This window comes from Orcinus orca, chromosome 17 (assembly GCF_937001465.1).
Source record: "Orcinus orca chromosome 17, mOrcOrc1.1, whole genome shotgun sequence".
Classification (NCBI taxonomy): Eukaryota; Metazoa; Chordata; class Mammalia; order Artiodactyla; family Delphinidae; genus Orcinus; species Orcinus orca.
The window spans coordinates 20,344,378-20,357,247 of NC_064575.1; the positions used below are offsets into that span (position 1 = coordinate 20,344,378).

The 12,870-nt window shown below is 37.7% G+C and overlaps 1 protein-coding gene across 1 annotated transcript in view; it reads left to right on the forward strand.

Annotated features, from left to right (window-relative positions):
• ZFHX4 (zinc finger homeobox 4) overlaps positions 1 to 12,870 on the forward strand; it is a 181,644-nt gene that overhangs the window by 138,872 nt on the left and 29,902 nt on the right. The window contains exon 5 of the mRNA XM_004280554.4: positions 9,844 to 9,912. Coding sequence (XP_004280602.2) covers positions 9,844 to 9,912 — 69 coding nt within the window. The remainder of the gene's footprint in view (positions 1 to 9,843; positions 9,913 to 12,870) is intronic.

A 12,870-nucleotide genomic window follows, 5' to 3' on the forward strand; every position in this document is an offset into this window, starting at 1 on the left:
TCTTGTGCCTACCTCTTTGTTCTCCATCATCATCTTTTGTATTCTTTCAGTAATCTTCAAGCCACTTGCTTCTTAATTTTCCTTCCTTAGGGTTCTGTCCTCAGCTGTCCTCTTCTGTATGCTATGTGTTCTTCCTCAGGAGTGCCATCTACTCACTAGTATTAGTTATGACTTCTTCCAAATGATTTTCAACTCAGACTTCTCTTCCAGAATCTAGTTTCAGAAACTTAAATGTTTACTCATCAGCTCTCCTCTAATTCATGTCCAAAATTGAGCTCATCATCTTTTCTCTTACCCCAATCTTGGATGTTTTAACATTCCTTTTCTCCCCAATAGAATCACTATTCTTCCTTTAATCCATGATTTCTTCTAGAAGGTAACAGATGGAAGTACAATGAATGTTCCAGTGTCCTTTTTTTTTTTTTTTAAACAACCAAACTCTTCCGCCTCCATTCCATCCCCTGCATAGCATCCCAAAGACGCAAATATGATCATGGCATCTCCTGCTTAAAACTCTCACTTTGCCCAGATCAAGGGACCCTTTGCAATACTTGCATCCAGACAAAGAAGAAAAAAATTGGCTGTGTCTCAGAAACCATTTTTTCTGCCACTAATACAGTCCAAAGAAACAATGTGCCAAATCTCATCAATCTGCTCATTAATGAATGATTTATTAAATAAACATTTCATGGGTACGCATAAGTATTGTCTTGAAAATTCATAGCAGGTTCCAATAGTACATTTTTCCTTCTTGGCTTCAGCCTAGCCTTTCTAATCTTCCTTTTCTGGGACTATGCATACTTTCACTAACTTTCCTTCTCCAGATTTATTTTACTTATGTTTGTATTCATCATTGCCCAGGTCAATTCTTGTAAGTATAATTTGGGCTATATGATTATATAAATTTGACCTTTCCTAATGTGGTGAAATGTAGAAAACTCTGAACAGTAATAACCCGAGGATTATTTACATATAATTTAGGGAACTTCTCCATCTTAGGTTATTGATAAATTTATTTCAACAATTACAGTGTTGATAAAAAGAATTGATTTAGTCATCTGAGGATTTTCTTTTATGGCCATATATAATTCACAAAATAAATAAGCCTGCACATGGGAAGCAATCATTTCCCCCTTATATATAACTGTATAGGATCGTTTATTATAAGTAGTAGTGGTGCCTTCCATGTCGGCGTATTTAAGACATTCAATAGTTAGAAAGTGTAGTACAGAGATTGTATTTCCCTGTCTTGCATGATCACCTGGAGGTGATGATAACAAGTTCCACTTCATCCTTATGGTGACTTTGTGAGGCAAGCAGAACAGACCACTTTATCCTCACTTTATAATAGGAAGACTGGCTCCAAAATGCTAATAGATCAGTTTAAATCTACATGGATTGAAGCAGAGTTTTAATTCCTATTTTTTTACCTTTCCCACTTAACTTGGCTTTGGGAAAGCTCTAACGTACTGTCTTCGGTTCATTAGGGATTGCTTCGGAGAAAAAAAATAAATGTTTTGTGCTTTGATGATGTTCTCAGTAGGTCATATGATTTAGGTGAATGCAGTGTAAGGAATAGTCTAGAAAATTACTTGACCCAATGTTTGTGTATAAATGGAGATTTTTTGATTTTTGGAGAATGCCACATTTGCAGACCTGTATTCTGAGATTTGACTTCTGGTTGAGTTTTTCTCTTAATATTATACTGATGGTGGGAGTTTGGAATTGGGGAGGGGAGGATCCCTCTCTCGCTAGGGAAAACCTAGGGCTGACTTGTCCATCACCACAACTCCTTTGAGTTCATCTCCCTCATTATACCTTTTGTAAATGGCCAAACTACTGTGAACTGAACAGTCTTTACAATGTGGTTCACATACCACTTTTATTGCAGCATATGTAAAATTTGCTTAGGGATTAAAAAAAAAAAAAAGAACTTACAAACTATGCTGCTTAAGAAACCAATGTTTAGTCTTGTTAACATTTGCTATTTCTAAAATATCTACACAAATAATAGTGATCTTTTAAAGGCTTAAAACACTTAACTGATGGACAGAGAGTCCATTACATATAACTATAATCTAAAATGTCAATACACCAAATTGATGTAGTCTCTTCTTTGAATAACTTCTGTTCAGCAGTGTGGACCAAGCCAGGGAAGAATCATCTGTGAACACATCTACTAATTACTCAGTACTAGATGCTTTATATATTTATTAACATTACTTCTTATTATCCCCTGAAATCTGGGTATTTTTGTTTCCATTTTCACATATAGGATCCTGAATTTCAGGGAAGCTAAGTAACTTGCTTCTTCAAGTAGTTAGAAAGTGGTGGAGCTGGGATTCAAGCCTGAGTGTATTTGTTTCTTAAGTGCATGGTTGTTTTTTTGTTTTTTGTTTTTCCCTAGCACAAACATATACATAGGAGTAGTCAATATTCTTCAAATGAAATTGTTTTTGAACAACATAGGCTTCTAAGGGCCACTTAGCTATAGCAGAAGTGGGCTATTTTTATGTTACTGATGTCTTATCTTTTATCTTTGCTCAAAATTTCAAGCAAACAGAAGACTCTCAAATAGCTTTTTAAAAAATGACTATTATTTCAACACAGAGTTACTTTCTCTGGTTCTCCACAGCCAGAGTGAATGATGGTTTCATGGATAATGGTTCCAAAGAAGCATGCCCAAGTAACTCATTGAATATGATTGAAGTAAAATCTTGGGAATGATGAAATCATTGCAGATTATCATTGCAGAGTCCAGAAAACATTTTTTTAAGTTGTGAAACTGATTCAACTCTAGTATTGTTGCAGTAATTTTAAAACACTGCAGTCTTTGAGGGAAGCACCTATCATTACAGAAGTCTTTGAGGTGAAAGTGTGAGAGAAGTTGTAGAAATTTCTAAGAACCAAATAATGACTGAGACAAAGGAATGCAACTTCCCTTAGAGTAAACGATACCCTTGTAAGGGGTCTTTGATAGAGTTAAAGGAAATCGTGATAAAGATGCCCTGTTGGCTAAACATTTATTTTCTTTTCTATTTTAAAAAATAACTTTGCAAGGCTTTTAACCTAATATGAGGCTATTCAGAAAACTTGGCAACTGTGGAGTAGAAAGTAAAGGATGAAAAACTAGCTATGAGATAGAAAACGAAGTGTTGAAATAAGTAGCCAGTGTTCCACATGTTCCTACTGGGTAGGCTAGGGATCCGTGTGTGGACAAGACGTGTCCCTGTGTTAATGAGAAACCTAGCCAAGCCAGCATAGTATGCTAAGGAATGAAAATCGTTTTAGACAATATAAAGAGAGATTGTCACAAATCCTATAAGGACTCGAGTCTAGATAACTGGGCAACTGGTTGATAGATGGGAATGTGCTATTATCCCTAAATTATAAGAGAAGTTCAATCTTTTCCTTTCAAAATAATCAAATAAAATACAATCTTATATGGAGAGATGTATTAGGCATTAGTAAATTTAAGAAAAAATGTTTCAGTAACAGCACTTTAAAATGTGAGACCTTAAGAAGATGTATGAGTAATTTATTGAAACTAATTGATATCAGGAACTTATTAAATTCTTTTGAGGTCCCATTACACTGAGGTCATAGATGATTCAAGAAGCAGAAAGAAGTGATCACACATTCCTGGCCGGGAGGCCCCAGGAGATACTACTGCCTTACTATATAAAAATAACTTCTGGGTAAAACCAGACAGGGCAGGGCAAAGGAGCTTTACTTTTTCAGAAAGTAAAAAATTACAAATCCAGCCCCATTCAGGTAATTGACACTGGAGCATCCAATGCACTTCAATCTATTACTGCCTAGAAGAACTAATTTAAGAGAAAGCACTGCAGATCAACAATGATGATGTTGCTTGGTTACTCAAAACCATTTGGTAACATGCTGAGTTGCTTAGCTTTTTTAGAAGCACACTCTTTGTATCCACATAGGAAAAGGATGGAGAAGACCACTTGAAACCATTTTTAATTGCAAACTTGCTTCAACTGGAAACAGGCTTCTCTTTTGCAACACACAAGCAAGTCCAGAGGTTTTTATTAAAATGTGAACTACCACGGTAGTAATAAATGTTGAATTTGATGTGTTCTTCTAAATATTGATCTTGTTATGGTGAATCTGCTTTGAAGGGGTTTGAGCTGTTTTTTTAGGAGGTAGGAAACTCGAAGTTTTTAGGCTTCCTGGCCCAGGAGTCCTGGGGGCTGGCTGGAGGCACCCCTGTCCAGGGGAGAGTCCAGAGCTTTGGAATCAGACTCACTCAGTTGAAATCCTACCTTCTGCCACTCTGTGCCTTTGGACAAACATCTGAGCTTTGATATCTCATCTCTTCCGTAAAAGCAATGGCTTTTCTGTGACAGATTTACTGTGAGGATGGAGTAAGGAAATGCATGTTACGTGCTTAGCACCTAACAGGTTTCCAACAAGTATTCACTTATTATTTTGAAACTAGAGAGCTGCAAGTATCTTCTCTGTATTCCCAGTCTGTAAGATACCTTTTACAATGAGTCACAGAGCTGAGGTAGAGAGAGGAGGGACTTCAAAAAATGGGGGGAGGAGCTAGAAGGGCTGTTGAAATTTGTGGATTCTCTTTCAGAATTTGGTCTTATTCTCCAATTATAAAATAAGAATAGGCATATATATATATATATATATATATATATATTTAATGGATGAAAGTAAAGTGGAACTCAAAATGTTATCTAGGACCTAGGACTACAGAAAATGTTTTTCTTTATTACTTTAGACCAATTAGCTTAATATTTACTCTGTTTGGTGGTGTATTTTTTATTTTATGTGCTAAACATTTTACTAAAAATAGTGATGCACTTGATTATTTAATGCATTAACAAATCAATGGGAGGGGTTGAGACATGGAAGTTTTGTAAGCAAATACTATCTTAGTACTATACTTAGCAACTTAAACATTCAACCATTATTTTAAAAATTCCAGCTTCCACTGAACTTGTGCCAAACGCTTCCCAGATTTGCTGATAAGAATATAAAAAGCACGGGGCTGCTGCAATAATCAAGTGCAGATTAGATTAGATTTATTCCCAAATGACAGCAATCTTAAACTTAGAATTCTCTGTTTGTGTATCTAGACTGCTTTAAAAAATTAAAAATTCCAGATCTTGCCCTGATCATTAGATTTGTATGGATTATATAGTTTTTTTAAAGTGTTATTCCAATTTGCAGGAAAAAAAAAAAAAATCAAGATTTGCCAGATAAGAACTTGATGACTTTTGAACTAAGATTGAATGCCTGAAAGTTATCAGTTAACTTACAGAATAAATATTATTCAAACAAGGGAAGGAAAAAAGGAGTAGTGAGGTGGACAAGCTTATGAGTAGGTGTGGCAGGACAAAAAAAGAGAGAGAGTGGTGAGGGCTTTCATTCTCGTAATTAAAAGGAGTAAGAACCCTAAAAATTTAGGTTTTTTTGTTTGTTTGTTTGCGGTACGCGGGCCTCTCACTGTTGTGGCCTCTCCCGTTGCGGAGCACAGGCTCCGGACGCGCAGGCTCAGTGGCCATGGCTCACGGGCCCAGCCGCTCCGCGGCATGTGGGATCCTCCTGGACAGGGGCACGAACCCGTGTACCCTGCATCAGCAGGCGGACTCTCAACCACCGCGCCACCAGGGAAGCCCAAAATTTAGGTTTTAAGCATTGTCTCTGGAGATGTAACCATTTGGTTTGGGGTAAGGGAAAAGGTGATTAGCAGAACTCAGGTCAAATGAGAAAAAAGGGAAATGAGAAATAATTACAGAATCAGAAAGAAAGCCACTTTTAGGATTTAAAAAATATGGTTCAGTATATCATTGTGGTTAAGAGAGCTATTCCTGAATAAAGCTATATGGGTTCGAATCATAGCTCCGCCTCTTGCTTGAGGTGTCCTAACACATATAAAGAGCATCAGTCAGTACCTGGCACAAAGCAAATGCTGTAAAATGGTGGTAGTGATGGTGATTGTGCTAATTAATATACTATTCCTCAGAAAATGCAGCAATTACTCCTACCTTGTGTTAATAAAAATAATTTGGTATCATTTTCAAATGTGTATCATCACAAAATTGACAGACTAGAGTAGAATACTGAATGAATTATCAGTGGTCTTATTTTTTTTTAATAAATTTATTTTATTTTTGGCTGCATTGCGTCTTCGTTGCTGCACGCAGGCTTTCTCTAGTTGCGGCAAGCAGGGGTTACTCTTCATTGCGGTGCGCAGGCTTCTCATTGCGATGTCTTCTCTTGTTGTGGAGCACGGGCTTTAGCCGGGCTGGCTTCAGTAGTTGTGGCACGTGGGCTCAATAGTTGTGGCTTGCAGGCTCTACAGTGCAGGCTCAGTAGTTGTGGTGTATGGGCTTAGTTGCTCCACAGCATGTGGGATCTTCCCGGACCAGGGCTTGAACCCATGTCCCCTGTATTGGCAGGTGGGTTCTTAACCACTGCACCACCAGGGAAGTCCCAGTGGTCTTATTTTTAAAGAGTATTAAATAAGAAAGGTCAGGTGCTAGAGAACACAAGTTAGTAATCTAATTAAATCACCAGCAAATAAGAAATAAGAAAGGTCAGGTGCTAGAGAACACAAGTTAGTAATCTAATTAAATCACCAGCAAAAGAGACAGATCATGTTAACAACAGTCAGATTTGTTATTACAGAGCAATTATTAAAGTGAAATATTGAAAGATGCTAAGTATCATTAGTAGGCTTTAAACATGTCATTTAACACAGGCAGAAAACTATAATCAGTTTATTTGATAAGTTAAAATCTCCTTTATTAAAATATTTATATCATTTGTATAAAGGAGGCACTATTGTTGAGGATCTAGAAAGAATTCTGTGGCATACTGCACTACATTCCTTTATAAAATTATTTGCACAAGTCACTCTCTTCGGAGTAGTCTCCAAGTGCCACATGATCTAATTTGTGAGATTAAATAACTGTTTTGGTTTTGACATTTTGCACATTTCCTTAAATCACTATTAAATGCAAGGATTTCAATGTGGCACCAAACTATTATTTGGTTACATTTTATATTCAAAGAATGTAATCTTTTATGAAATATCAGAAATTTCACAGGACTAGTGAAAAGTTGCTTTCTTCCCGCTTCCTTCCCACCCCTCTCCACATGTACACACTTAGTTTTCTGGCCTTTACAAAGGTAGGAAAACCTTTATAAGCTTCTAAATACTGTGGTATTAAAACTGGACACATCCAAAATTTCAGACTTTTTTACCATACTGACCTGGGTTTCATTTCAGGCTCTGTCAGTTTCAAACTTCGGGACCTGGGGCAAGTGACCTTAACATCTTGGAGCCTCCAGGCTTCTGATTTTTAAAATGAAGATTAAGCATTACCTCATGATTTTATTGTGAGGGTTACATGACTGTTTTTACACAAATAGTTTACCACAGTATCTGGCAGAGATACAAACTTAATAAGATGTCATTGTTTTCTTTTTATTTTCAGGAATCTTTAAAGAGTAGCAGTCATTTGGTCAAATTCACTTAGCTACTACTGATATCTATTTGAACAAGACTATTTAATACATTGAAGTGTGTGTGTGTGTGTGTGTGAAATGGTAAGGATTCTTTGATAAAATGGAATTGTTTTTTGCTAGAAAAGAGGGGAAGAAATGGTTTTACACGCACACGTTTATATATATATATATACACACACACATATATATGTAAGATGATTTCTGTGTTTTTGGTATAATTGAGGAAGCTTTGAATTTAGAGTTCTGAGGCTCTGGGAAGCTTTTATAAAATTCTCATCTTGAGATTCATCTGTTTCAGGATATAGGGTGTGGTTTAGTATTTTGAATAAAGGTATCCTAGGTGACTTTGATATGCCTCACTTTGTCCTAGGTTGAGAATCTCTTAAAATGAAAGCTCTCAAGGAACTCACAGTTTCTTGGGGAAATAGACATGAATCATATAAAAGTTATCACAATACATCAAAAGTACTGAGACATATGTATAAGCTAATTGTTAATGAAAGCACAGAGGAGGTGACACTTGCTTTAGGTATTGAGGGAAGAATGAGAGTTTAACCGGAGAAGAAAACAAGACATTCAAAATATAAAAGGAACAATATTGATCAAGGAATAAAGGTATGAGAGATTGCCAGGAGGAAGAAGTGGCCTTCTTGAGAGACATATTGATTGGACACGAATGTTGTGAGTTTTTGGAAGTTATTCCTTAATTTATAAGCAAAGACTGATGACAAATTCTTTTTTTCAAAACTAATTTAAGATATAGTTACAAGATAATTGTTTTTTGTTGTTGTTGTTGTTGTTTGGGAAAGGGCACTGGGTATTTATTATGATTGTATTGTTTTTAAATAGTTTACCATCAAAGGCCAAAGGTTTTGTATGTAGCAGGAAAAACAACTAGTGAAGGCAATAATAGTGCTTTGGTGTGCACTTCTATTTTAAAGGTTAATTATTTGTTTAATTAAAGCCCTCAGAATCAACCACAGATGCTATTGCCTAGAAATATTAGATAAACTTGAGTCTATTTAACAATGTAAGGATTGTGTGACAGCTTTTTTATCCTCTCAACGAGATACGGCGTTTTCTCATTTTAAAGACCATATCAGGGGCTTCCCTGGTGGCGCAGTGGTTGAGAGTCCGCCTGCTGATGCAGGGGACACGGGTTCGTGCCCCGGTCTGGGAAGATCCCACATGCCGCGGAGCAGCTGGGCCCGTAAGCCATGGCCGCTGAGCCTGCACGTCTGGAGCCTGTGCTCCGCAACGAGAGAGGCCACAACAGTGAGAGGCCCGCATACCGCAAAAAACAAACAAACAAAAAAAAGACCATATCATATTTTCCCTTTATTTGGATTATTTTCTCTTATGGTTGTTGACTATTTATGTAGTTATATCTGTATTCTACAAATGAGGGAATCAGGGCTTAAAGAGGTCAAGTAATATACTGAAAATCCAGTGCTAGGGTCATGATGTTTACTCAAGCAATTTTACTTTCTTGAATGATAGCTCTTGAGATATTATGAGATATTAGATTGGAAAGACATGGAATTCCAGAGATTGTTGTGGAGGCTATTGAAATTGTCAGGAAAGAGATGATGACAGAAGAATAGAGAAACAGACGTGACAAGAGACTTTGTAAAATGGAATCAACGCCATGTGTTGAGTCAGTAGAGAAAGAATACGGTGTGGAAAGTGATTTCTGAAGTCTAGTTGTTTTTTATAGATTTCCCTACGACAGGGAACCCAAAGGAAGAATGGAGCTAGGTGAAACCTATGATTTCTGTCTGGGGATAAGTTTAGCAAACAGCAAACATTGCCGGCACTTCTGCTGTGGAGCTCACCTAAAAGATCAGAATAAAGATGTGGATTTATTGATGACTTGGACATATTCTTCAGGTTTCTTCAAGTGCTTGTTTTTTGCTTTGGTCTCTCACATCAGCTACCATATATTGAGTATTTTTTTTCTTTTTTTTGGTACCTTGACAGAGAAGTAAAAGTATGCTCATAGTTTATGTAATGTGCCATTGTCATTACAACATGTAGGCTTGGCCAAATAACCAAGTAGGAAAAATCAGAATGAGCCTTTCTTGTTTCCATATTTTATCTGTATTATTAAATTCACTGTGTGCTGCTGATTATTGAGAATTAGATCTAATCTTGCCACTCCCTGGGCTCATTTTTCCAGCCACTAGGATGTAAGGTGTGCCAGAGATTCACCTGAGTTCTGCCTGAGGCTTATCTCTTTGAAAGCCAAATTTTGGGTTCTTGTGATACTGGCTGACACTGCAGAGCTGAACATGGCATGCTGATTACCTTTCACTCTGATGTCCTCTGCAGAAACTGCCTCTTTGGGAGCCAGGACCTGTGAGGATGATCTTACAGAGCAGCAGTTGAGAGCGACCTCAGGTAATTGGTCTTATTCTTGTCTGTCTTGAATGAGCTACATTTGTTACTCTCATAATTTATGTAATGAACTATCTCTGGAACTGCTCTAATTAGAACTGATCAGATCCCTTATACAAATCATTTAAATCCTATATAGAATATATCAATATTATATATAATAAATTAAATATTGGCTTGGCCAAAAAGTTCGTTCGGATTTTCTGCCAGCGCGGACGAAAACCCAAATGAACCTTTTGGCCAACCCAGTATATAATAAATAAATTAAATCAAATGTAGCCAATATTTGGATGCATATGTAAAGCAATTTCTTAAAGAACAGGTAACTTATGCTGGATAATTTCTCACATCTACATTTACACACAATGAAGTTTTACCTAAATGGTCAGTTTTACACAATGTATACATCAATAAGCTGGGTATTATTTTTCCCCAAGTCAAACAACCTGGATGGTGGAGTTAGTTTTGGTAATTGATGAGCTGATTGGATTTTTACTGCCCTGTCAATACAATCACTAGTTCCTGTGCTTTGCGTGCTTATGTGTGTGGTAAAAGGTGGAGACTCTGCCTTCTTAGGAGCATTATATTCAGATAATTTAAGGGGAATTTCACCCATGTTGCTACAACACACCTCATTTATTTCTGCTGTATAAACATGATTCCAGTTTCCAGATTTATACAGTTGGAATAATGATGTGTTATACAGAATAACAAAAACATGATTATAAAAAGTCCTTCAGGGGCTTCCCTGGTGGCGCAGTGGTTGAGAGTCCGCCTGCCGATGCAGGGGACACGGGTTCGTGCCCCGGTCCGGGAAGATCCCACATGCCGCGGAGCGGCTGGGCCCGTGAGCCATGGCCGCTGAGCCTGCCCGTCCGGAGCCTGTGCTCCGCAACGGGAGAGGCCACAGCAGTGAGAGACCCGCGTACCGCAAAAAAAAGAAAAAAAAAAAAAAAAAAAAGTCCTTCACATTCATAATGGGGTATTGAAATACTTTTAAAAAATTGTAAATGAAACCATTCCTCCAATATAAACTCAGGACTTCCCTCTTAAAAAAGTCTTCAAAGTTAAGTTTACCTTCACCTATGTGTGTCTCATGAATACTTTTTTATTTATAAGTAATTATTTTTCATTTTATATATTATTTTTCCCTAGAAAACTAAAGAACATATTTAAGCTAAAGTAGCATAAACTCAGTTCTTCCTCCTCACTTCAAGCCAATCAAAAAATTGCATTAATGACTAGATTGAAAGTAATAGGGTAAAAATCAAGACCATGACAAAAATATTAGACTAAAAGGAGACCGCTCCCTCTCAATACATTTCTTTATTGTTTTGTAAAAAAAAAGACACCAAAATTTACATCTTCGGGCTTCCCTGGTGGTGCAGTGGTTGAAAGTCCACCTGCCGATGCAGGGGACACGGGCTCGTGCCCCGGTCCGGGAAGATCCCACGTGCCGCGGAGCGGCTGGGCCCGTGAGCCATGGCCACTGAGCCTGCGCATCCGGAGCCTGTGTTCTGCAACGGAAGAGGCCACAACAGTGAGAGGCCCGCATAACGCAAAAAACAAAAACCAAAACAAAACAAAACAAAATGTACATCTTCACTTCAACCTCTGTGAGAAGCTTTATATTTAGATATTCCCATGCCTTCTGAATATTTTCATAGGGATGTTCTACAGGGAAGTCAAATATAACATATTCCAAATTGAACTTCTCTTTTCTGCAAAACCATTTCTTCTCCTCTTGTAATTGATGACATCATACCATAGACCTAGTTACCCTAAGCAGGAAAACTAGGAATCACCAGTTTAACTCAAAATTGCCAGGAACTGTTGGGCATAGGTTATAAGTAAGGCAAATGAGTTCTCTCATTTTTAGACAATATTTCTATAGAAATAAATGTTATTTTCAGATTGCAACAAATGTGAAAAAAGAATTAAAAGAGGTAATGTGTAGAGCAGAGTTTCCCAAAGTGTGGGCCCCTTAAAAGCAGCATCAGCCCAATCTGGGAACTTGGAAGAATGCAGATTCTTAGGCCCCATCCCAGACTTACTGAATTAGAAACACTGAGGATGGGGCCCAGCAGTCTGTGGTTTAACAAGCCCTCCAGGAGACAGTGATTCCCACTAAAGTCTGAGGACCCCACCTGTGTGACAGGTGATGTACTACCTTAGAAGCAGTGGTCAGAGAAGTTCTCTGAGGAAATGCCAGGTGAGCTGAGTCCAAAATAATGAGAAGGACCCAATTAGGGGAAAGGCTTTACAGACAGAGGAGGGGAAGAAGTTGGTGATAGTCCTTGAAGAGAAAGAAGGCTGACCTGGAGAGAGATGAGTGAGTGGGGAGGAGAACAATGTAAGATGACGTCATAAAGGTAGGCAAGGCCTGATTATTTCAACCACAGTAAGGGGTTGTTATGTATGTTATTTTAAGCAAAGTAGGAAGCCATGGCAGGCCTCAAACAGGAGAATAGCTCGATTTTATTATATTAAGGTATGCAGAATAAATTGTGGGAAAGCAAGAGCAAGTCTTCCCCAGTTTTGAGACCATTGCAAGATACAGGTAAGTGACTAAGGGTACTGGCAATGGAAATGTAAAGAAATAGATGGATTTACTGTATGCCAAATACTTTGGAATTGGAATTAATGGGACTTGCCAATGGATTGTGTACATAAGAGAAGGAAAGAAAGAAGTCAGTGATGACTCTTGCTTTTTGTGAATGGTGGTACCATTAACTGAGGTGGTGGAGACTGGGGAGAAACAAAGTGAAGTATGTTGAAGGGGGATTAGGAGCTCTGATTTGGGCATATTAAGTTTGATATGCCTTCCAGACATCCAAATGGAGATATAAAATTTAAAGCAATGGATCTGGATGAAATCATCTAGGGAAATCATTATTTTTCCTCAAATCAGACATTCTTTGTAGATAAGAGAATAGGGCTTAGGACAAATGCTGGAGACAC